The sequence below is a fragment of the Heterocephalus glaber genome, unplaced genomic scaffold, assembly GCF_053883595.1.
Source record: "Heterocephalus glaber isolate CG9 unplaced genomic scaffold, H.glaber_assembly_v1.0 deba00001481, whole genome shotgun sequence".
Lineage (NCBI taxonomy): Eukaryota > Metazoa > Chordata > Mammalia > Rodentia > Bathyergidae > Heterocephalus > Heterocephalus glaber.
This window is the reverse complement of record NW_028258317.1, coordinates 61,320,122-61,345,441: the sequence shown is the minus strand read 5'-3', so window position 1 is coordinate 61,345,441 and position 25,320 is coordinate 61,320,122. Positions and strand designations below refer to the sequence as shown.

At 39.9% G+C, this 25,320-nt stretch overlaps 1 protein-coding gene across 5 annotated transcripts in view; it reads right to left on the bottom strand.

Annotated features, from left to right (window-relative positions):
- The window catches only part of Cep78 (centrosomal protein 78), a 40,535-nt gene extending 19,580 nt beyond the window's left edge, over positions 1 to 20,955 (bottom strand). The window contains exons 1-10 of one of the 5 annotated variants that reach the window (XM_004862543.3): positions 20,483 to 20,955; positions 16,421 to 16,593; positions 16,254 to 16,326; positions 15,165 to 15,268; positions 10,468 to 10,642; positions 8,034 to 8,147; positions 6,640 to 6,704; positions 5,814 to 5,925; positions 1,885 to 2,020; positions 898 to 943 (exon numbers count right to left, since the gene is read on the bottom strand). In XM_004862543.3, the coding sequence (XP_004862600.2) occupies positions 898 to 943; positions 1,885 to 2,020; positions 5,814 to 5,925; positions 6,640 to 6,704; positions 8,034 to 8,147; positions 10,468 to 10,642; positions 15,165 to 15,268; positions 16,254 to 16,326; positions 16,421 to 16,593; positions 20,483 to 20,735 (1,251 nt within the window). In that variant the 5' untranslated portion in view covers positions 20,736 to 20,955. The remainder of the gene's footprint in view (positions 1 to 897; positions 944 to 1,884; positions 2,021 to 5,813; positions 5,926 to 6,639; positions 6,705 to 8,033; positions 8,148 to 10,467; positions 10,643 to 15,164; positions 15,269 to 16,253; positions 16,327 to 16,420; positions 16,594 to 20,482) is intronic. The other 4 variants (XM_004862541.3, XM_087184141.1, XM_087184140.1 and 1 more) reach the window with 4 other exon arrangements.
- Between the last annotated feature and the right edge of the window lie 4,365 nt (positions 20,956 to 25,320).

Below are 25,320 nucleotides of genomic sequence, written 5' to 3'. Positions count from 1 at the left end.
GGGGAATGTGTATGCCCTTGGGCAGAGGAGGGGCAGCTCTGAGAAAACAGAGGGTCTAGCGTTTATTGCTTTGTTCTGGCTCTAGAATCTGGAATTGACATATATGAATCCCCAAAACATCATTCCTGAAAAGTTAAGGACATTTATGAGTATGACACAGCTCTGTGTGTCAGGTCAAAATGGTCAAATTCATTTAACTGGGCAAAAGCTAATGATTGGAGTGGAAAAACACTGTGTGTAGGTGAAGCCCCAAGGCCTCCAGTATGTGCCATATCTACACGTCTACATATCTACACGTTTTGGTTTTCTTTTTTTTTACAAACCACACTGTTTATTACTCAATATCCAGTTTCACATCATAGCACCACCCACAGCCCTCACTTTCCCCAAACCTGGCCCCAAGGGTACAGCCCAAACAACAGGGGCAGGGCTCGGGCACGACACGGGCTGCGCCCTGGAACGGCAGGCCGCTGGGGGCTTTTAAAAAAAATATTGCTACATTCATTCATTCATTCATTCAGTCATTCATTTATTTGGTACCGGGGATCAAACTCCCCTAGCACTGGGAGAGCAACCTAGCAAGTTTTAGATAGGCTTACTTCAGGGTAGGAAATGTTTTCTGTAAGGCTCTAACTACTTTAAAAAGCATAGAATGCTGGGTGTAATGGAGCACATTTATAATTCTTGCACCCGAAGGCTAAGGCAGGAGGATCACTGTGAGTCAAGGCCAGCCTGGACTACCTAGGCCACATAATAAGTTTAAGGCCACCATGAACTACATAGTGAGACCTTGTCTCAAAAAAATACATACGTACATACATACATACATACATAGCATACAAAATAGCTCTGCTCCATTCCAACCTTCTACATGTAGTAAGTATGATAACTACATACCTGCAGCTGATTAGGTACATCTCGAGTTTTGATTAATGGAAAACCCCTAAAAAGATATCAATGAATTAAGTCATATTCCAATGTAAACATACCACCAATTAACATGTATTAGTATCACGTACACTCTCCATATAGAATTATGTAAAGAAATAACCTCAAAATAAGAACTCGGAAAGCTCTGCTATGGCAAAATTTGAACAGACTTTAGCAGAATGGTTTTGTTCTACATTTTTGGTTTTTGGTACTGGGGATCGAACTCAGGACCTTAAGCTTGCGAGGCAGGTGCCGGAACCACTGAGCTATAAATCCCCGGCAGCAGAATGGTTCTGTGACAACTCTTTGAGACACATGCAGCTCCTATGTACAGCATGACTGAGATTTCCAGTCTAACTTTTTTAACTAGAGATAGCAATCATTCTCTAACTTACAACTCCTTTGATTATGATGGACTAGAGATTAGTAAGTATTCTAAGAAGATATGAAACCATAAAACTGCAAAACTGGGGCCTCAGCACTAGTTTATGAAATATCAATATACGCTTACCATTTGTGGAAAAAAAGTCAGTTGCCTAATGTAGATTATGCACAGCAATTTAACAGATATTTTACATAGATATTATCTAAGGATAGATAATATCTATGGATGTTGAGATAATTTCTATGGGTATTCAGACTTGACTTGAGGTAGATATTATCTATCTCCAGTCCTATTTAAAATCAATTCTCTGCTTTCTTAAGCAACTGTTAATCCTCAATTTCTTGAATAATCCCAAATCAGTCATTTAAAAAATCTACAGTAATCTAGTTCACCTAACAAGACAAAAATTAAAAGATTCCTTTTTTTTTTTCCCCTAAAGGGATTCCAAGGAATTCTCAAGGAATCCTTGAGTCTTTATCATCTTATAGAAACAACCAGAGAACTTCTGTATAATACAAACTCCAAAATAAAGAACTGTGAATGACTAAAACAAAATAAAAATATCCTACCTGCTTCTCTTAGCACGTTCTGCAGTTCGCCATGGCAAGAAACCAGACACACCGGGTGGGAGAGGTTCAGGAGCATAGCACTCTTTAGCACGGGTATATTTTCTTCCACTACTTGCAGCTTTCTTGGTAGCCAATCCTGTATTGGAGACAGTGTTAAGAACAAAAAAGCAAGATACACTAAAGGTCTACAAATTATTATGTGCATACTCTTAAAAGAATACAAATGACAATGAAATTAGTGCACACTTCGATAGCTCAGCTGGTAGAGTGGAGGACTGTAGACCCAACAGACAATGAAATTAGGCCATTAAAAGAGATTTCCATTTCTAAATAGGTTAGCAGTGTTTTAAAAACGTAAGTTCTCTACATTAACAAGTTATTTTACATAAAATGTAAATAATATGAGATGTGCAGAACATGCAAAAATAAGTGAAAATATATTTCAATGAATGAAAGATTATATATCATGCAGAAATATTCACTAAATCTCAGAACATCTTTGGCATTTCTGAATCTCTAAGAGAGATCAACACAGACATATCTAGGACTCCTGGTAACAGAACCTTGTAATTAGATCAAAATCTCAACTCAACAGTAATTTTAGCATGTAAAAACTATTAAAATATTAAAGGTGGCTGGGTGGTCAATGTTAAGTCAGTGTTCCCTCTAAGCCTGCTGACTTTAGGTGCTCATCTGACTTTATAGAAAACGCAAAAGAAACAAACTCTATTGGGTAAAAGAAGATTTATGAGAAACCCTACTTTTTTTTAATATTAAAGAGTCAAGTATCTTTATATGAAATATTTTCAAACCATATGTGAAAACTCACATTTCAATATTTGTCTTTAATATTACTGAGAACAAATAATATAGGTTTATTTAAATGGTTACATTTATCCTTCCAATCTATTTTACTATGTAAGATCTACTTTGGCAGAGTTAGGATGGTATTTAAAATAAAGTGCTGTGACAACAAACACATGGTTCTATGCTATTTCTCTGGGTATATTTACATGTTTCTTAAAATACATAGGAGCTCTGTTCATCTTGTGCTATTCCACTTTTGTTTTTTTGTGTGTTTTTTTTGGTACCAAGAATCGAACTCGGGACCTTGTGCTTGTGAGGCAGGTGGCAGAACCACTGAGCTAAATAAATCCCTGGCCCTCCACTTTTGTTTTTTAATTTAACGTTCTTCATACGAGAAATGTTTGTGTGCATATATTTTCAGAAAATAGGGCCGGGGATTTAGCTCAGTGGTTCGGCCACCTGCCTCATAAGCGCAAGGACCCAAGTTCAATCCCTGGTACAAAAAAAAAAAGAAAAATTTTCAGAAAATAATGCAAACCCTAAAACTGAAACAAAGAGAATTATACTTATTAAGAGATGAAAACAAATCTAATGATAGCTTTTAATCTTTCTACACACATAACTACAATATGATCATGATATAATTCACATAAAATATCCAAACCCTGTTCTCACTGAAACCTATACAGCCAACACACTGATCTGGCTTACCTCTAAGTCTTCAAATAACTGATGCAAAAAAAAAAGCCCCCCAAATAAAATTATTCTTAAAATTGCCCAGTGAGCTTGCAAACTTCAATCGCATTTCCCACTTTCTTTAACCATACTAGAAAACAAAATTTTTCCACCTATCTTCATCTCACGATACTATAACATACCAGCTACTAAAATTACAGAATTTTTAATGTTTTAGACATATTTTTCCTATTTTTAATAACATCAAAACACCAACTTAATATATGATATGAACTTAATATATATGAAGCTTAATGCATGACATGAACTTTTAATAATGTGATATAACAAATTTCAATTTGTGTATATTATGTGATCAACTAATAAAATATCACTGTTGTCAAATAAAAACTGGTAGACATATCCTACACTTTCCTCAATTTCATAAGTACTCAGTTACTATTTAATACATTGATAACTACTTACTACAAATAAGTCAGTTACTGGTGAATCAAACGCACACATCTTTTAATTAAAAACAAGAAAGTATATTTATGAAGATGTTTATGGAAAGATTTTAAAAAATAATTTTACATTTACGTTTTTTCCAATTTTTCACCAGTTCAAAATATTGAGCCATCAATCAAAGAATCCTTGTGAATGCATTAAAATGTATATAACTAGGCTGGGGAGTTAGCTCAGTGGTTCCAGCGCCTGCCTCACAAGTGTAAGGACCCGAGTTCGATCCAAGTTCAATCCCCCATACCAAAACAAATGTATATAACTATGGCTCATATAAAATTTTAACTTAATATGAAGTAAAAAGGAGAATTATATTTAAGCTATGTGAGATTACATTTTTAGACAACAAGAAGAGAAAGAAAAATTAAGTATTACTTGACAGGACAGTGAAACTTAAAGTGGCTTCTATGTTTATTTCCAATGTTATGTCAATGCAATACCTTTATAAAACCTAAACAAAAATCATTAACATATTTTTCTAAAGTCATGCTAAAATGCACACAACATAAAAAATTTCCATATTAGCCATTTTTAAATGTACTGGTCAATCATATTAAGTCAAATAACCTTTTTTTTTTTGGTACCAGGGATCGAACTCAGGACCTTGCGCTTGTTGAGGCAGGCACAGGGCCAGAGCTAAATCCCCAGCCTTCAAATAACTTTTTTTAAGTGAAATAAAAGATTATTTGTCATTAATTGTTCAGTGATCTTGATGTATCTAGTATGTAACTAAAGTCATAAACCTTTTTCTGAAAAGTTGGCAGATTATAAACATAAAAAAAATTGTGTCCAAGTCTTTATGGTTTTACATTTTCAAAATTCAAAGATATTATAAGAAAAGGTCACTTTCAGGCCAGAGATTTAGCTCAGTGGTCCCACCATCTGCCTTGTCAGTGGAAGGACCTGAGTTTGATCCCCGGTACCAAAAAAAAAAAAAAAAAAAAAGGAAAGGTCACTTTCCTATTAGATTTGGATTCATTTATTCCACTGTCATCCATTTTTACTCCAAAAAAAAGTGATAAACACAATATGTTCTATTAAGTAAAGACTAAGGATTCTACAGAAACAACATAAAAATATTAGTATAACTATACCAAACATATTCAGAGAATTTGAAATTTATATTACGAGTTGTTAAAGAGTTTAATGAAAAAGACTTTTTATCTAATATTCTTGGTCACGAAATTATTCAGATTAGCTTCAGATTAACTATTATTTGGAAAATTTAAATACATGTTATAAAAAATATTTAGAAAATGTTTTTCTAAAACATTCCCTCTAGGGTCAATAAACTTGTCTGCATCATTGTCTTTTAACTATTATATATATTTTGGGGTTTTTTTCCTTCATTGAAAGAGTGTTATCTAATAATTGAGTAAGAATTTGCAAAGAAGAAGGAAAGAACATGGGGAAAAAATGGAACTGGATAGAAATTTTCCTATAACTTTAGGAAAAGAGAGTTTTTCATTTAAGAAAAATCATCAGGCTATGGAGGTGGCTCAGTGGTAGAGGACTTGCCTAGCATGTCTGAGGCCCTGTGTCTGACCCTTAGTACCAGGGAGGGGAAAAAAAAAAATCACTCAAAAACACAGGTAAAACTGTGACCAAAGGGCACACCAAATTTCAAGTGAAAAAGCATGAGAAGTAATCATCAACCAGGAAACATTCAAAGTGATGAACATTTTATGAAAAACAATAAAGATGGCTAATTTAAAAAATGGAAATACTAGCATTCATTCCCTAATGATTCATTTACTATTTCTACATTCCTTAAATTCTCATAAGCTGTATCAGAACAATTAGTCTTATAATATGCATGCAGTCAATACCGGTTCTAAGTATCAGTGAGAAGCAATTTTAACACACTGAAATCCAGGACGGGTATGCATTTCAGTAGCATTAAAAAGCCAAGTGAGAAAGGTTACCAATTCTAATAGTAGCTTTTCCTTTTCGACTACTTCCTAGAATTATAGTTCTCTTTTTCTGTTTAGCAGTTTTAGGTGATTCTTTCACTGATGGAGAAGTCATCCACTGGTACTAGAAAAGAGATACAGGTAATTTCAGTTACAGCTAATATGTAAGCATTTGATCTTAACTAGAAATATTAAGATATTATAAAAGCTTTGCAACTTGCCATTTTGGGACCTCAATTTAAAAAAAATCACACAATATTTTCAAAAACAGAAAAGCAACCTGATTTGATTGAAAATTTCAGATGGCAGAAAAACGCCTTGACAATTTTATTAAAATCAGAAGAAAAAACAATTAAAGATAAAGACAAATTCTAATAAATTTACTATATCATTAACAGGTCATGAGATTGACATCAATTTATACAGGTGAATAGGTGTCTAGCAGTGCACTTGGTTAAAATAGATTAGAAAGCAGCAAACACTGCCAATTTTTATTTTCAAGAGTGCCTTCATGTATTGACAGTAAGAAATCACCTAAATCGGTGTTCACTCAATTGTCCTAAATCTGTCCCCGGCAGTGAGATTCCGACTGAGCACATTCTTTTTAAGAGTATCTTCTGACTTGCACTATTATAAACTATTTCTAAGCAGAGGAAATTAAGAATTGCTCTAAGCATGTGAGGTGGTGGGTATGTTAATTAGGTGGACTGCAGTCATCATTTCATAACATGTATGTCTCTCAAAACATGATGCTGTACGCTTTAAATGTATGATCTTATTTGTTAATTACACTCAGTAAAAAAAGAAATCCTTTCTAGAGGACTGAAACATGTTATACCTCTGACTTAGCACTCCTTCCGTTCTGGAGAACTTTTTTGATAACTGCTTTCATCATAGAATGATCTAAAGTAAAATGAAAATTGAAATTGTATTAACTGTTTTCCAATGAGTGGCTATATTCATTTAAAAACAAAAGCCAACTAATTATTGTTTTTTCCATAAAAGTAAATATTAAGCCCACATTAATTAATACTTATTTCCCCCTTTGAATATTCTAACTTCTTTTCTCAAAAACAAGATCAAAGTTTGTTACCTTGCATATTGCCCCCTAGTGGCTACTAATTTGGCAGCAGCAAAGATCAAACTAAAGGGGCTTTGGACATCTTCAGATAGAAAACCAATAGCCTGGACACTTCCAGACACTTAAGATACCTAAAAGGCAACTAACATAGTCAAATAAAAGTCATGATAAATCCTCAAGGTTGATCTTTTCTTGGTTAGTGGTACAGCCTAGTTGTGTACATACGCATCTAGGACATTTTTAAAATTACTATTTCCTTCATGTCCCATACCTAATGTATCAGAAAGTCTTCTTGGTTACACCTTGCTTTAACCACTTTGCATCATTTCCAACCTTCCATCCTAAGGTCAGCCACAACCACCTTTTTCTTGGCTCACTATAATGGGATCCTCTCTGGTCACAGATTCTCTTATCCTTGTCTACAGGCCTGTTCTCCACTCCAGGGTCATCTGACGGAAATAGCACTCTGATCATGCTTTTCTCCAGCTCATTTAGCACAGTCCAATTCCTTAGGCTGACCTTCAAGATCTTGTGATCCTGGATCCCTGGCTAGCTGCTGGATTTCACATCTCCCTCACTCGGTGTCAACCGTGTGGGGCCCCTGGCTTTCCCTAACGCTCCGCCCGCCATGCCACATGCATGTGCCTACATGCTTAGTGCTTCCCTGCCCTGGAATGTACTTCCCCAGAACTTTCACGGCGTGCTCCTCTCCTCACTCAGCTCTGTTTATGCCCACTAACAACCCTATGTAATATAGCCCCACTGGCCCATCTATCTCATCCTAAGGTATTTTTGCAGTTTCCACTGTTTAAAGTTATTTACTTGTTTACTCATTTATATCTGAATTTCCTCACTAGAATGCAAGCTTCACGAAGGCAAGACTTTTTGTCTAGCTGGTTAACTGCTAACCTGCACAGGTGCCTAATCCAGTGGTTTATTATCAGGGTTCAGACCTATTCAGAGCAGCAGCCAAGAAAAATTTACAAGTACAACTCATTTTATCAGTAAAGGTTACCTACTAAAAACAAAGAACTATAAGATGAGAAAAGTTTAGGAAACTAAATATATAAAGGTTAAAAAATTGTCAGTATTTGAACAAATTCTTTTTCTTCCACTGTTTGTTAATCAGTACAAAACAAGTGGTGACATACCAATGAGTGGGTTTTTTCTTATATCCAGAACCACCAGAGTTCTGTTGGTTTCCAGGGCCTCTAGTAAAGCCTGGGCTCCATCACTGGTGAGGCCGCACTGTTGCAGGTCAAGTGCTTTGATGAAAAACAGTGAGTCATTTGCCAACTCTACACAGATTTAACAAATACAGACAGCTCTCATTTACACCTGGGAGATTCTTGAACAAGACTAGTCATGGCAGGTTTTTAATCTTGAGTATTGAAAAAAGCAGAACAGCATATACAAACACATAATCTGGGGAAAAAAAAGCCCAACACCCCTCAAAACCCTACTTCTTGGATGTGCTACAATTATCCTCCCTTTAGTACCAATAAACATATTTTACAATCACGGAGTTGAAAAGTACACAATCTATGAGAAGAAAAAAAAAATCACAGAATGACTATCAATTCACACTTAGTAAAGATGCTACTGGAAGCATAAAAGACACAGGGAAATATTGGGTAGAGCTCAGAAATTATATCATATTCCTTGAGTATGATCTTGAACTCAAAAGAAATCTCTAAAAAATATATTTAAAAAGTTAAAGGAAATATAAGAACTATTAGCTTCAAAAATAAAAATGACAAAAAAGTTTAAGGAGATACATATAATCCAAAGAATTTATTAATGAAAGCTGGGTGGAACCTTCGATAAGACAGTGGAGTGGTGAGCAGCAGAGAAAGAACCTCTCTGGGATATGATGTTCAGACATTGGACATGAGAAGGAAAGAAATGGGTTTCCAGGACCAAGGATCTGAAGAGAGAACTGTAGTCCACAGGGAGAGCCAAGAGAGACTTGAATGAAAAAGAGGGAGGTAGCAGGCAGCACTGTATCCCAAAGCATGGATTCACAGTGTGGGAACCTGCAGACGCACTATGATTGCTGGCGACCCCAGAGGCCTCCATGGACAAATACACCTGTGTAACAGAGCAGTAGACGCACCAGACTTCAGGGGCTGGTGAGTTATTTGGGTTCAGACATCACCCAGAGAGGGTGGCTGACCAGTAGCCATCTTGGAGAGGGGCCAACTGAGCTTGGAAACCAGAACAGCTATCTATGACTCCATCTAGTGGCTTCTGGTGTTGTGGTGAGGGTGCCAAGTTCAAGTTAGCAGGAGGCACACAGACTGTGGCAGATTCAACAAACCTGGTCCCAGCCTCATAGCCAGAAACCAGCCTGAACTTCAGTGGAACTAAAGGTCCAGGCTTGCTGGGATTATCTACAAACCCGCCATAATCAACAGTTGGTTTGCTAGGATTAAATAACTTAGATCTGGACTCTGCCTGCCTGCACTGTCTACCAGTGGCAGCAGAGACACACCTTAAACTGGATTTTTTTTTTTATTTTCTTCATTTTTTTCCCTTTTCTTTTCCTCTTCTGGTTTTGGTTTTTGTTGTTTTATTTTTTCTTGATTGTTCTTGTTTTTACATGAGTGTGAATACAGTTTCTAGCTTTTTTCTGTTGTGGTTGTTCTCTTGTTTTTATTTCTTCTCTTTCCCTTCTGTCTTCTTTACCAGTTTCCCAAAGTTTGTATGATCTTCCTTTGTCCTCCAGCTATGCTTCTAAACTCATCTTCTATTTTTCCCCCTAACTCCTTCAAAATCTTCTCCCCTTAGGGTAAAATTGCCACAGTGAGGGCTTATTTATTGCATATAATTTTCTAGTTTGTTCTAGATTTTGCTATATAACCACAAATCTAGTTCAGATGGTTAAAGGGGGCAAATTAATAGTTACCATAATTTGTCATTTTCTAGGCTGTGTTTGATGCTAATGTTATTGCTGATTGTACTACTTTAGCCAAGGTGATGTAACTGTGTTAATCAGTTGTTCTTCCTGGTAGACCAAGACTGAGATTGCCTAAAGGTCTTAAAAAATACTATACGCCAATGCCAAAGAACCAGGCACTGGGCCAAGTAGGCAGCAACTTCTGATTCCCAATAATTTAAAGAGGTAGGATCTTGCAACAGACTCAAAACCCAAGTCAGCTATACCTGGAAGACACATCTCTGAGGAGTTATTTCTAAGGGTTCTGAGTACTGACAATAAAGCTACTTGCCATGACGAACCTATAAGCATCAACCCAGAAATTAAACAAAGAAAAGAAAGTAGAAGAAAAGAAAAGGAGGAGACACTTAAACAAGATGCAGCCCCCTCAGACTTTCAGCTCACCAAAGGAAAGCTAGGTGTGCTGGACTATGCCTGTAATTCCAGCTACTCAAGAGGCAGAGGCAGGAGGATTGCAAATTCGAGGGCAGTCTGAGTAACTTTGCAACACTCAGATTAAAAATGCTTACATCAGAAGAAAACATCGGAGCCTTATTAAAGCATTGTCATTACAACATTATAAGAGCTAAACATACTTGATATTTAAAAATTCACTACTTTCAACTTTGGGAGTTCATTTCACTCACCTCTAAGCCATAAATCCTCATTAAGAGAGTCCGCAAAAGCACGTGCACCCAGGTCCCCAACAAATGTGTTGCAGTTCAATGTGATGCGCCTCAGGCCAGCCATGCAGTCAAGATCAGGCCTCCTATAGCGAAGGCTCTCAGCCCATGTCTCCTCATGCCTTCTCAATGCCTGGTACTTCAAAGAGTCAACAGCATGAAACTAAGACAGCTGAGTAAAAAACAGGAAAACTACAAGGAAACTAAACATTGCTGATTATGTCAGTGCTTTCTTCACACACACACACACACACACACACACACACACACACAGTCCACTCACTCAGAATGTTAAACAGTAGATTCTGGTTTAGGAGTCCAGTGACCAGACCCGAGTCCACATTAGCTGTGTAACTCCAGCCACTGGGTGATCTGCGGCAGATTAGTTATATAAACTGATAAGTCAAGTAACTTTTAAGAATTTTATTTTCCTTATCTGCCAAGTTAAAGAACTAGTTTAAAATTCTATCACTGCTGAACTTCTAAATTTATCATTTTGTTCTCTAGTAGTCTCCAAATATATCCCTTATTTATTAATAATTACATACATGGCACTCTGCATAAATATTTTCTTCACATCTTGAACTACACAGAAACAACAAATATTATTTAAGTAACACAACAATAAATACAGACTCCATTTTGTTCTTCTATCCCAAAGGATCTCACATACTTCTTCAGCACAAGCACACCAACCTGAGTGCCCCAGAAAAAGCAAGACCCCTCTGACATACTTTAGGAAATTAATGGTTTGATTTTTAACCATAGGGATGTCTTAAAGACATATTGTAATCACTTCTCTAAACTCTACTCATAAGCCGGGCATGGTGGCCCACACCTGTAATCCTAGCACTCAGGAGGCTAAACTAGCACTGTGAAGCAGGAGGATCACCATGAGTTCAAGGCCCATGTGGGCTACACAGTAGGTTCAAGGACAGCCTGAACTACACAGTGAGACCCTGTCTCCAAAAAAATAAAGAACCAAAAACAACAACACATAAAGTTTTGGTAATATGGAACACAGACTTTTAAATTTTTTTCTTTCTTCTTTTCACAATACTGGGGATCGAACCCAGGGTCTCATGGATGCTAGGCATCTGTTCTACCACTTAGCTACATCTCCAACCCTAAACACTGATTTTTTTTTTTTTTTTTTTGGTACCAGGGATCGAACTCGGGTCCTTGAGCATGCAAGGCAGGCAGCAGAACCTAAACACTGATTTTAAGAGAAAAAAATATTAGATGCTTAAACAACAAAAGACTCAAATCTCCTATGGTACTCTGAAAGGAAAATCAGGCATATTTTTACTAAGAATAACTACATAAAAGCAACATAAGGAAATAACAGCAAATGCATAGTGCATATTATGTTGTGGGCACTCTTTTAGATAGCTTACTTAACCCTCAGAATAATTGGTAGAGTGTTTTCTTACATATGTATTTTACAGAGAGGAGTTAAATAATTTGGCCATGGTCATAAGGTATTACATGGGAGAGCTACGATTTTTGCCTATGACTTCTACTTCACAATCCATGGTCTCGACCAATATCTACATAAGGGTGAGAGGACTTGTTCTGTAAAGGTCCAAAATTAACATTTTCAGCTTTGTGGGTGAGACAGTTTCTTTTACAAGTACTCAAGTTTCCTGGATTAGGGTAAAAGTAACCATAGTTAGCTTGTAAACAATTGCGTATGGCTGTGTTCCAATAAAACTTTATTTACAAAAATTGGTGATCAGCTAGATTTAACCCACAAGCCACAGTTTGTCTATCCCTGATGTGTACAAACTATAAAAAAGGTTTCAGATCAAGTTATAAAGTGATTTCAGGCCTAAACACAGTAATTATAAAAACTACAAGTTGTTAAAGAATCAGTACAATGATATTTTTAAGTGATTTTTGTTTATACATTATAGCAGTTAAAAAGTATTTTGAGTCATTTAGGTAACTCTGAAGACTATAAAAACCTGTTTCTTTTAGTGCCATAAAAATTTTCAGTAACTAAACACACGGAAGTACAGGCATCCTACGTTGTTGTTTAAAATGTCCCCAAAGGCTCATTGTGTTGCCAGATGATGGGTTTTGGAAGGTGACTGGATTATGAGGACTCTAATCCACTGATGAGGCTAATCTATTAATTAGTTCAAAGCTTCTGAGGGATGAATTCATTGATGATTTCAGTTCAGTGGGCCTGTGGGAGGTAGGGACTAATTAGATGAGACAAGTTACTGAGGGTGTGGCTCTGAAACGTGTATTTTGTCCCTGGTCTTTCCTGGCTCCTGCTCTCATTCTTTGTTTCTTGGCCACCATGAAGTGAGCAGCCTCCTCCACCCACTTCCACTGCCAGGCTCTGCCCTGCCTCTGGTACAAAGTAAGGAAGCCAGCAGACCATGGACTGAAACTGAGAGCCCAAATAAGCCCTTCCACCTCTAAGCTGTTACTCTCAGGTATTTTGTCACAGGGACAGAAAGCTGACCAATGAGAGAAATTGGTAACAAAAGTAGGATGTTGCTACGAATGTACCTGATTATGTGGTTCAGCAGCCTTTGGAACTGGTTTTCGAGAAGCCCCCACATGCTGTAAGCAGAACTTAATGGATAATTGTGGTGGGAGCTGAAAAGACCAGACTGCTTTGAGGAACGTGGACAGTAAAAACTATGCTTGTGAGGTTTTTCACAGGATGAGAACTCTTTTGGGAACTGGACTAGAGCATTCTGGTAGAGAACTTGTCTACTTTTTGTATACGTATGGACACCTGGTGTGAAAATAAATTAAAAGTGATAGGGCCAGGGATTTAGCTCAGTGGTTTCGCCGGCTGCTGCGCAAGCGCAAGGACCCGAGTTCGATCCCCGGTACCAAAAAAAAAAAAAAAAAGTGATGCACTAGTTAACCTGGCAGAGGAAATTTCAAGACTATATAGCATTCAGGCTGTGGCATGGGATGGGTACTGCTGGATGCTTTTGGTCAGACAACGTGAGAATCATAAGCAAGCAAAAAACAACAAAAAGATGTGAAAAACTTGCAATTTGGCTAGAAGTGCATATGTTACTTCTGAAGAGATGAGTGACATTAAAAAGAAGCCAAGTGCTGTGCGTGGGACAACAGGAAAAATGCCTTGAGGGACTCTCGGGAATTGGCAGAAGGGAGCACTAGGGTACTCTACCAGCAGAGAACCAACCTGGAGTTGTTTCCCTAGGATTCATTTTACTATGCCACTGCAGTGATGGTACAAGGAGTTCCAGCTACTGCTTGAGCTGGTGTAGGAGTTATGGGGTCATAGAGGCTTCCACAAAATTTAAAAGGAAAGCCTGAGAGGCCAGGCAATTTGTAGCAGGGCTGGGGTCCCTGAGGCAGCCCTGAAGAATGGTATGTGAAGCTGTAATAGTGCAGCAGAAACTGCAGCAGAAACCCCCAGGAAGTTACAGATGCCAGTAATACGGATCATCTTCCAAGGCAAGCTGCAGGCAGTGAGCAAGGCAAGGCCAGCCCAGGAGAGGCCATGTGGGCTGCAACCAGCAAGGCCATAGAGGGAGAGCTGGCCCAGCCCTCTGGAACACATAGCACACCTCCACCTGTCCTGCCTGCTGGACTTGGATGCAATCTGGAATGGCTATGTATTACCTCGTGCCTGTCTCACTGTGGGGGGTTGGAAGTATGTAACCTGCTTTTTCAATTTTACAGGGGTACGTGGCTAAGAAGAAAAAGAAGAAAGTTTGAACTTGGACTTTGCAGCAATACTGGAACTGTTGAGACCCTGGGAACCCTTAGAAATGGACTAAATGCATTTTGCATAATGAGATGGTCATTTTTGAGGCCAGGGTGGAATGTTATGGTTTGGATCTAAAATGTTTAAGTGTTCAGAGGTAAGGCTTTTGGGAAGGTGACTGGATCATGAGGGCTTTAATTTTTTCAGTGGATTAATCCTTTGATGGCATTATTGGGAGGTGATCGAAACTTAGGGGGTGGGGCAGTTGAAGGAACTGGGTCATAGGAACATGACTTTGGCAACTACATCTGGTACTCAGCCCTTTCCCCTCTGGCTTTCCCCATTTCTTAGCTTCCTGGATATCATGAGTTGAGTGACCTGCTCTACTACCAGACACTCCCATCATGATGTTTGGCCTTTTCTCACGCCCAAAGCAATGGAGCCCACTGACCATGAACTGACACCTCTGAAACCATGATCAAAATAAAAATTATTTTGTCACAAGGACAGAAATGCATTATACTTTAACACAATGCGTTATACTTTAACACAATCACAATGGGGCTATACTTTGTCTTGTTGCTGGGCAGTTTGAACCACCATTGGTACATGCAGACTGATCCATCGAGTGGCTTTTTATTAACTTTATTAGTAAAAAGACTGATAAAAGTGATTAGATCTGTTTTTACCACCAGTGGTACAAGCCATCCGATGGGACAGTCATGCATTGACCACCAATGGATCAAGCCTGTGAGAACATGTTACAATCTCACAAGGTTTACCTTTACTAAATGACTGACCCCTAAGCTAAACACTGGTTCACATTCTTTTAATGAAACTAAAACTGCAATCACCATATGAATCAAAAAGACAAAATATTCCCATCTCACATGAAAGTATTAATGCACTTCCATTACAGTAACACATTTCACACAATTTTGAACCAACAAATCACCTTTAATATCTTGGCCATGTGATCTGCTCCTTGCCACGTCAGATTACACTCCGTGAAGTTGACTGTCTTAAGAGTGACAGAGTTCTTTATTCCTTGACAAATAACTAAAAAGAAAAAACACACACATATAACAAGATGAAAAACTTAATCTCGTCAATCTTGGTTTATCCACTTGTAGTTTACTATTGTATTTTTAACTTCTTAAGCAACTGGTGCATTCTAAAATTTCACTAACAAACTGTTATTCCAGTTTATAACAACAGTTTAATTCTATTTAGATGCTAAAACTGAATACTCTGAATATTGCAAATTTATTCCCTTCCCACAGTAAAGTACTATATACCTTTTGAGACATCTGAAAAAGAAAAACCTAAAAAGTGGAGCTCTCCGTTTTCATTCTCAAAGACAGATTTTGATCTTATTGATCGACAATTTAAGTGTCCAATACCAACTCAGAATTGCATCAGATACTACACTGCTATACTAGAGCACTACCACACTGGGTAACAGAAGATAGAGGTCCTCAAACTGTTCTCTCAAACTGAAATTCGGGCTTCCTCATTCCTCCAGACCAAGATTCTGCACAGCAAACACACACTCCTTACTCAGCACCCCATCCCAGGCACCCTCTGTGATTAGGTCTGTGACTCTTCCTTCATCAGTTTGCTGGCCTTTTATATGGCACCTATACTACTCAGCATATATTTTCTATCTTAGCACCTATCACAGTGCATTACTGTTTTACTTATTTAAAAATGATTTTTTTCTCTTTATATCTTGCTGTTACCTATCCCAAACAAACATTTCACCTTAGAAAGTGAGCACACACAAAACACAAGAGAATACCAAACAGTACATATCTGTGTGACATGTGGCTTAACATAACCTGAAATAAAGTTAATTTATTCAGAGTATTCAGCACCATCAGCTTTCATGACAAGTGAGAATGGACCAAGGTCTGAACAGCTACGGGAGGCAGCCCAGCTAGATACAGCAGGCAAGAAAAAACACAGACAGGGACTAACACAGCACGTAGGCAAATATGAGGCCAGTCTGGTGGGATAAGAGTTAAACAAGATTTAAACTCACTTTCTAAACCTCCATCTCCAATTGGGCAATTTGCAAGAGACAGGTGCACCAATGAAGTTGATTTATTCAATCCCTTAAAAGAAGAAAAAAGTTAAAAATTTGTTGAATACCCCACTACCACCAAAAAACTATCAAATGTTTGCAAGCCACACTGGAGAAGGCTTTACCTTTGTTAAAATAGTTAAATCTCTCTCTCTCAGAAGGAGTCCATTTAGTTCCAGGTTCCTCAGCATGCTTGATATATTTAAACAGCCTTTAAGAGCTCTACATAACTGGAAGGTCACATCTTTGGATCTTATCGCAGGAACACGACTTCTGTAAACCTTATTTATGTTAGAACCTGAAGCAGAGTTACTGCAAAATTAGTGATCTCAACTACATCATTAAAAAACATCTGCTCAGAGAGAGCTAAGGTGTAGAACTGAACCAGGTCCTTAGAGTCCTTGTACGGACTGACACATGGTAACTCCCATGGGATATGGAAATAGAAACCATGTACACAGAAGTTCTTACAGAGACAAACAAGCTGTGCCCAAGGCATGGCTTCAAGAGAAATGGGAAGCTGAACCTAGAAAGATGAAAATGGGCTCCGAGGGAGTAATGTGTCTGCCACAGAGGGAGTGGAGTGTGTGAGTGCATCCCAGCCTGACATGGCCAGGCCCCAGAAATACTGCAGGAGAGATGGCAGTACCCCACACAGGCAGAGGACGAGAACAGGAAGCGGAGAAAGGATACTGAAGAAAGCCTGGGAGAGAGGTGGCTTTTATCTGTCAAGTGAAGACCAGGGCTACCACGGGCACAGGAAGTAACCCAGAAGGTTAGAAAAACGTGCCCTACGGCTGGAGGCCCAATTAAAGGGAATGACTAGAAAAAGGCACCTGCTTCAGAAAAATCAGGACAAAACACCCCTTTTTCTGGGGATAATTAGCCCCATGACACTTGCCAAATGAAGGCACAGCTCAGATTTCAGTGCTGCTGTGAAGAGCTGAAGCAGTGACACCAATGCTCACCGGTCCTTTGTGGGTGAGTCACTTAAGGCATTGTGGTAAGTCTACTGTTTTCCTCTTTGCAGCACTGGGGATTAAACAAACCCAGGGCCTTCATACTTAACTATATCCCCCATCCCGTTTAAAATTTTTTATTTTAAGACACAGTCTCACTAAGTCACTGGTTCTAAGGTTGGGCTTGAACTTGAAATCCCTCTGCCTCATCCTTCCAGAGTGCTGGGATTACAGGTGTGCACTACAACCATACCCCACACTAAGCATTTTTTCATTTTAGAAAGGATCGCTTGAACTGAGGTAGGCAGATGAACTGAAAGGAACTGAGTTCAGGGGCAGCAAAACCAGCTAGGCGCTTTTGCAGGGAAAAGATATTTAAGAATGAACAAGTGGTATCTAGGAAGTTTTAATTTACAGCTTGCACCCACTGGATGCAAGAGATTAAGATTTCGGCAAAGAATACCTGAAGAGAGATGGTCTGTAACACGTTTTTCTTATATTCAGTATAAAATATCAGTCAAGATCAAGTATGCTTGCCTTGATTCTAAGTTTCCTCTCACCTTTCATTTCTTTTGATTTCTGTTATGATCCTGGTTAAGTAAAGTCCCTTGAGAGGTGCAAAATACGTTTAACACCTGAACGAGCCAGAGGCTGCTGTTACTTCTCTCAGCAGGGATGTGCAGAACTGTCTCTGCAAAAGAGGTCACACACGGTGCTAACCTCAGAGTCTAGAATGGGGTGAGGCCTAGGGCAAGTGGTCAGGGTTTTTGTTTTTTTTGTTTGTTTGTTTTTACCGGGGATCGAACTCGGTCTTTGCGCTTGCGCAGCAGGCGGCGAAACCACCGAGCTAAATCCCCGGCCCAGTGGTCAGGTTTTTAAAGAAATCAACAACTACTTCTGCCCGGAAGTCTTCACACCTCCCTCTTGTTTGGCTTCTTGCTCTCAGGATACAACATATTCAAATCCATTCATTTAAAAAAAAAAAATTCTTTCGAGTCTTTAATGTTCCCAGTCTTCAGTCTTCAGTCTTCTCTGAGAGCAACTCAGAGGGCAACTCTGCTGCCTTTACACACTCATCCTTCCCCACACCCAAATCTGCACTCTGGGCCCAGCCTGCCCAGCAGAGACACATCTGGATGGCAATGAAAAACAGATCCTCTCATCACTCTACTCTTGCTGCACTGCCTCTCCGAAAGAGGCCACTCAAAAGGGCCACCCAAGCCTGTGGCCCTCCCTCTGCTAAGTGATCACCAGTCATCCCTCCTCTACAGTATCTGGAATCTAACACTTCTCCATACTTTAACTTGGGCTGATTACAATTCACTCTCCCTCCAATTTGAATCTGCCTTCCATTCGGTGGCCATCCTGAGTTCCTAAATCAAGAATCCATCTCAACATCCTGCAGTGGCTACCCACACTCTTCGGCATAAACATGGAACTCCTTGACCACCTGTTTGACCTACCTGCTCCCACCAAGTTTCTAGTCTCAACTCTCTCAGCTCTCTGTCAAACCCTAAATTTCAGTCCTGAACTCCTGCCTACCATATTCTCTACTATTTCCAAGACTTTTACACAAACTGTTCCATCCTGTCATCTGGCTGGCTGCTGTATATCCTTCAGTGGACAGCACCACCCTGGCTTGCTTCTTAAACAGCACGAAGGAAGAAGTTTGTTTGTTTGCTGCCTCCCTCAGTCAGGGGAGGGGCAAACTTAGCTCACCGTGGCACCAGACACACACAACCTGCTTTAATCCTCAGAATCCAGCACAAAGTTGTTCTAATGCTTTTGTACAGGAGAGAATTGTAGTTCAAGAAATAACTTGCTGAGGCTGGCATGGTGGCACACACCTGTGATCCCAGCACTCAGGAGGCAGAGGCAGGAAGATCACTGTGAGTTAGAAAATAGCCTGGGGTACATAGTGAGTCAAGGTCAGTCTGAAATACATAGTGAGACACTGTCTCAAACAGCTCCCACCCAAAGAAGTAACTTGATCCAGATCACAGACTGCAAGCTCCAGAATTCAAACCAGAGGCTGCCTTCAATACCTGTGTGCTTTCCTGCTATGATGCTACTTTTAAAAAATTAACAAATAAATTTAACTGAATTTACAAATACAGAATCCGCAAACAATGAGAATTAACTATACAAAATGTTTAAAAAAGCTGTCCCTGAATGGTAGAAGATGGAATGCCTTTTGTCTCATTTTTTTCTTCCTTTTTTATTGTCAACTTTTCTGCTTTAAACCTATAATCTAGGGTGGGAGAGTAGATTCTAAATTTAAGATTTAAAAAGGAAAGAGAAACTAGGAGCAAAAGCATTAAGAAGTGGAATCATGTGTCCCATCAAGTAATCCTAAATGCAATTCCCCCTGGGAGCAGAGTGGGCCTAATCACTGTGAGGTATGGCAGAAGCCTCAGGGTCATGGTTCCTCCAGTCAACTGCCTGAGATGTGGAAACTGCAGGGTCAGGTGAGCCAGCCTCAAAACAGATCTAAAACCTGCCTGGGACAGCTCAGTCTTGATTCAGATACACTTTACTTTTCACATTCATCTCTAACAAAATCTTTTACGCTTATTTGATAGTTACTAATGAGAAAACGTGAGCTTCTTTGTTTCCCTATTATGTCCAGAATGTTGTGCTAAGTGCTAGAAAGAATAACACCGTTTTGTCATATACCATGACATACCTGTTTTCCATATTATCAGAGGATTTGGGTTCCCAACTACATTACACTACCTTTGTAAATGGCATATATTTGTAAAGCGCTTATTCTTTCATACACATTCCTGAAAATAAGTGGCTGAAATGTATTAATTTTCTACTCGCTTACTTTCCTATCAGAAAATAAAGATAATAAATAGGTTGACGTTTACCATTTTTTTTAAAGGTAGAAAAACCAATATTTCGTTGATGACAAAAATTATTGCTTGTGGGTTTTAGACTCAATTTTTTGTTCAAATAAGTGGTAAAAACGTTTTCAGATGCCCACGGCTCCCAAACTCTAAGCGTTCTAGGGATCACTCAGGGAATCCTTGCAAGCACCACACAACGTGGGTGAGGTTAAGGATAAGAATACGAAATCCCAGACATCTTAAGTGACTCACCCAGGGTCGCCCAGCTGTTAAGCATCCCAGGTCGCACACCCTGAGTACTGCACATAGGCACCGTGCACCTAAGAACCCACTTCGCGCCCCGCACCGAGGGGCACCGGAAGCGGGAACGACAAACCTGTTTCCCCAAGCCACGGCTGGAAGCAGCTCCGGATGGAGATGAGGGGCAGGTCTTTGTTGGTCTTGAGGGTGCTCAGCAGCGGCGCCCAGTCCACCACGCGGAGGCGGTCGGCGTTGAAGTCCAGCACGCCCTCCCGGAGGCAGGCGCGCACGGCGGGCAGCGGCACCGAGTCCTGCAGCGCGCACAGGTACTCGTAGTGCGAGAAAAAGTCGGCCGCGCTCTCGCGGCGCAGCTTCACCGAGTCGATCATAGCGGAGGGCTAGGAGGGCGGGCCCCTGCGGCTCTCACCCGGCGACTGCAGCTCCACTCCTAGCGCAGGAGCCGGAGCCCTGCACTACGCCGCCCCCTCGACGCCGTGCTCCCGCTCCGTCTCCCGCCCCACGGCTCGGCCGTTGGAGCCCGCCTCATCTCACTCCACTACGCGGGACTGCGGTTCAAGTCGGCGGCGCGTTACAGCGAGAGCTGCGCGCGCAGACCTCAGCGTGCTCCGTACGTGGGTACACAAGCCACGCCTCCCGGGGCCTGACCGAGGGGCGGGGGCGGACCGAGGGGGCGGGGCGGACCGAGGGGGCGGGGCGGGGGCGAGACCCGCAGAGGATGGCGGGACAGAGTGCGAGGGCAGGGTTTGTTTTCGCTCGGAGTAAAACCAATGCGTGGCTGCAGCAACGCGTTTTAATGTACGTTATCAGGTCCTCGAATAAATCCTTAGGAAATGTTCAATTTCTGTGACTCAACTATACTCTCCCCTAGTGACAAAATTTAGTTAGATTAGAACTGACCCGAATCCATATGCAAATGAAGAGGCTTGAAGTTTTCCATTTTTTCTTTGGAGCAAAGAAAGGCAGAATTTAGCTTAGCTTTATTTTCAATCGATATTGGTTTTTAATGTTAGTTGTATGTGTCAGGTAAAAGGGCCAAAGACCAAGACCAGACCAGGCCACAACAAGCCTTTATGAACAAAGGAGAAACAAAAGCAATATGGCCCAGGCAGGGAGAGTCTTTTAGAGACTGGGGTGGGGTTTGTAGGGGCTGAGGCGGGGTTGAGTGAGGTAGTGACTAGGGAATGGAGGAGCCGGTGATGTCACTAGGTGGTAGGAAGTGAGCGAGTATTAGGTTACTTTCTAGGCGGGAACAGGGGCATGCTGGGAAGAAGGGTTTATTCTTTGGTGGGAGCAACTATCTTGGCGTGACGTCACACAGGGGAGGGGGCAAGGCAGGTTAGGAAGAGGGCAGCTGCTATACATAATAGCTGATGAGGTGGTGGGAGACCTATCAGTATGAATTAGGATGTAAATGTGTACTTGGGGTGACTCTCAAAGCACATCATCTGGTAATTTTCAGTAGACTATTGTTTTACAATATGGTCAATGTAATTGCTGCTGAAAATGAACTTAGCATTCACCCAGCAGTAGGAGAATTCAAATGTACATGGTTATGTGTCTTTAATCATAGCATTTAATTGCATATTAATGCCTTCCCTTTGGCATGAATACAGTGAACTCTGGGGAATAAACACACCAGTCTGTTCTTCAAGAGTATAAACTGCCGAAGAAGGCGACTGCTTACAGCAGCCAGAACAGACTCCCCTGGCTGAGGGATGTGTTAATGACTGCTTGAAGGCCCGTCCAGTATATCTTTTATGTCTGTGCTAATTTCTACAAAGAACTGAATTTTGGTAGTTTTCACCTGCCTCACATGCTTATTGGCGAACTGTGAATTGTTCCGTATAGTTCGGACTTGGGTTGGTTTTCGTTCACTGTGAATTGCGTTGTCACGTACTGGTGATGATGATGGCTGGTTCCAATAACTATTGCTTACTGTGTCCTAGGAATTATTTTATGCACAGTTTAATTCTGAAATAATTCATTTTCCAAACATCTCTCCAAAGAATGTGATACTGTATGTAAGTAGCATATAGCTCAGTGAGTGGAAGAACCCTGGGAATAAGCCTCAAAACCTGTTATTCGTACTGAGTCTCTAGAGCACTGTGATGATAATCCTCCCAGCAGGACATGGGCTTTATACTCTTCCCCTTCCACCCACTGCATTCTGGATACTCCAGTCTCCTTTTTGGAGGGAACTGGTTGAGATTGGATCTTACTAGGTAGCCCAGTCTGGCTTTGAGCTCACAGCAGTCCTCCTCCCTCAGCCTTCAGACTGTTGGGATTATGGGTGTGGGATAGTAAACAAGGCAAGGGTACTTCCAATAGCCTGTCAATACAAATATGCACGCTCAAAGGTCCACTCCTGTAAAATTCCATGGATATGGCTAACAATGGCTTTTCCATGCAATACACTGAAGTTAAAATACGTAGTAAACATTCATATATCCACCAACTAGTTTTGTTGGTTTTTCCCTCTTTTATTAGTACATGTTTGCAGTACACAGTGATTAGATTTTTTTGAGGGGGGGTCTTACGTGTACATAACACATTTTAATTCATTTTTATCCCCTTCCCCTTCCACCCCCTCCATCTTCTGACCCCCTTACCTTTTGCAAAAGATCTAGCTCCTTGTTTCCTATTATCTGTTTTTTATTTTGCTCTTTCTTTATACTTTGAGTTTCTTATGCAAGAGAAAAAATGCTATATTTAAACTCCTCTGCCTGATTTATTTCATTTAACATTATGGTCTCAAAGTGCATCCATTTTTCTACAAATGACTCATTTATCCTTCTTTATGGCAGAGTAGTACTCCATTATGTATAAATACCACATTTTCTTTATCCGTTCATCTGTTGATGAATATATAGGCCACTTACAAGACTTAGTTAGTATTTAAAAAAAAATTTTTTTTTTTTGATACCAGGGATCGAACTTGGGACCTTGCACTTGTGAAGCAAGCATTGGAACCACTGGGCAAAATCCTCAGCCCAAGACTTAGTTAATATAGGGCTGGACATTTAGCTCAGTGGCACCGCACCTACCTTGAAGGCGCAAGGTCCTGAGTTTGATCCCTGGTACCAAAAAAAAAAAGACTTGTTAATATGAATCATGCTGCTATAAACGTGTGTAAGCATGTATTACTGTAATATGATGACTTTAACTCTTTTAGGAAGATACCTAGAAGGGAAATAGCTGGGTCAAATGGAATTTCTAGTTTTAGTTGTTTGAGGAATCTCCATACTGAATTTTATGATGGTGTACTAGTTTGCATTCCTACCAACAGGGTAGAAATGTTCCTTTTTTACCACAGTAATACCTGCATTTGTTATTATTTGATGATATTACTTGTTACTCTTTTTTTGTTTTTTTTGGTTCCGGGGATTGAACTCAGGACCTTGAGCTTGTGAGGCAGGTGGTGGAACCACTGAGCTAAATCCCCGGCCCTTTACTTGTTATTCTTGATGATACCCTTTTTTTCTGAAGTGCAATGGAATCTCAGTGGTGTTTTAATTTGCATTTCTATAATGGCCAGGGGTGTTGTAAGTTTTTTCATGTATTTGGCTATCTGTACTTTTTCTTCTGAAAAGTGTCTGTTTATTTCAGTTGCCTATTTTTTTTATTGAGTTTTCTATTTGGGGGAGGTCTAACTTTTTTGAGTTCTTTTTATATTCTGGATATTAGTCCTGTCTCCCAGGCTGTTTTCCTGTCCCTCACTTCACTTGTTTCTCCAAGACTGTCTGCTGCTGCATGGCCTGAGCTTCTAACCGGGCCACAGGGTTGATGATGGGGAAGAAATTGGTGGGGCATAGAAGCAGATGTGAGGCAGGCAGGCCGAGTATGCCCGGGTGATGCCATCCATGCCCAAGAAGAAGGGGTTGGTAGGGTTGGAGTTGATGGAAAATTTGTGCGAGACCTTCCAGTCTGGGGGTAGCTGAGCCCCAAATCCCAGAGCAGGAAACATCTTATCATAGAGAGATGGAGAGACAGAGAGACATGTGATTTTCGTCCTTGTTTCTGTTTATGTGATGTATTATATGATTGATTCGTGTATGTTGAACCATCTGCACATCCATCCCTGTGATGAAGCCTACTTGATTGTGGTGTGTGATCTTTTTGATGATTTGTTGCATTCTTTTTCTCAGTATCTTGAGGATTTTTTTTGTCTCTGTTCAGTAAAGAGATTGGCCTGAGATTCTGTTTTTTTGCTTGGGTCTTTTTCTTGTTTTGGATCAGGGTAATGCTAGCTTTCAGGAATGACTCTGGGAGTATTCCTTCCCTTTCAGTTTTATTACAGAGTTTGGAGAACAGTGGCATTAGATCTTCCTTGAATATTTTGTAGAATTCATTGGTGAATCTGTCACTTAGTTGGTAGATTTTTGTTTTGTTTTTATGACTGCTTCAATTTCATTGCCTGTTATTGGATTGCTTAGGGTTTTTATATCTTCTTGATTCCGTTTTGGTAATTCACATGTATCTAGGAGTCCTACCCATTTCTTCTGGAATCTCCAATTTATTAAAGTACAGAATCACAGATTTGTTACTAATGATCTGAATTTTGGTGGTGCCTTGTGATTTCAGCTTTTTCATTTCTAATTGCTTTGATTTGGGTCTTACCCTTTTTCGGTAAGATTGGATAAGGATTTGTCTATTTTGTTTATTCTGTCAAAAAACAGCTCTTGAATTCATCGATTCTTGGTTTTTTGGTTTTTTGGTCTCAATGTGATTAATTTCTGCCTTGGTCTTTATAATTTTCTTCCTTGTACTAGCTTTGCATTTGGATTGGTCTTGGTTTTGTAGGACCTTCAGTTACATCATTAGGTTATTTATTTATTTATTTATTTATTTATTTTTTGGACTTGATTTCTTTTTCTGATGTGGGTATTCACAGCTAAAAACTTCCCTCTTAGGACTGCTTTCACTGTGTCCCATAGGTTCTGAAATGCTGTCCTG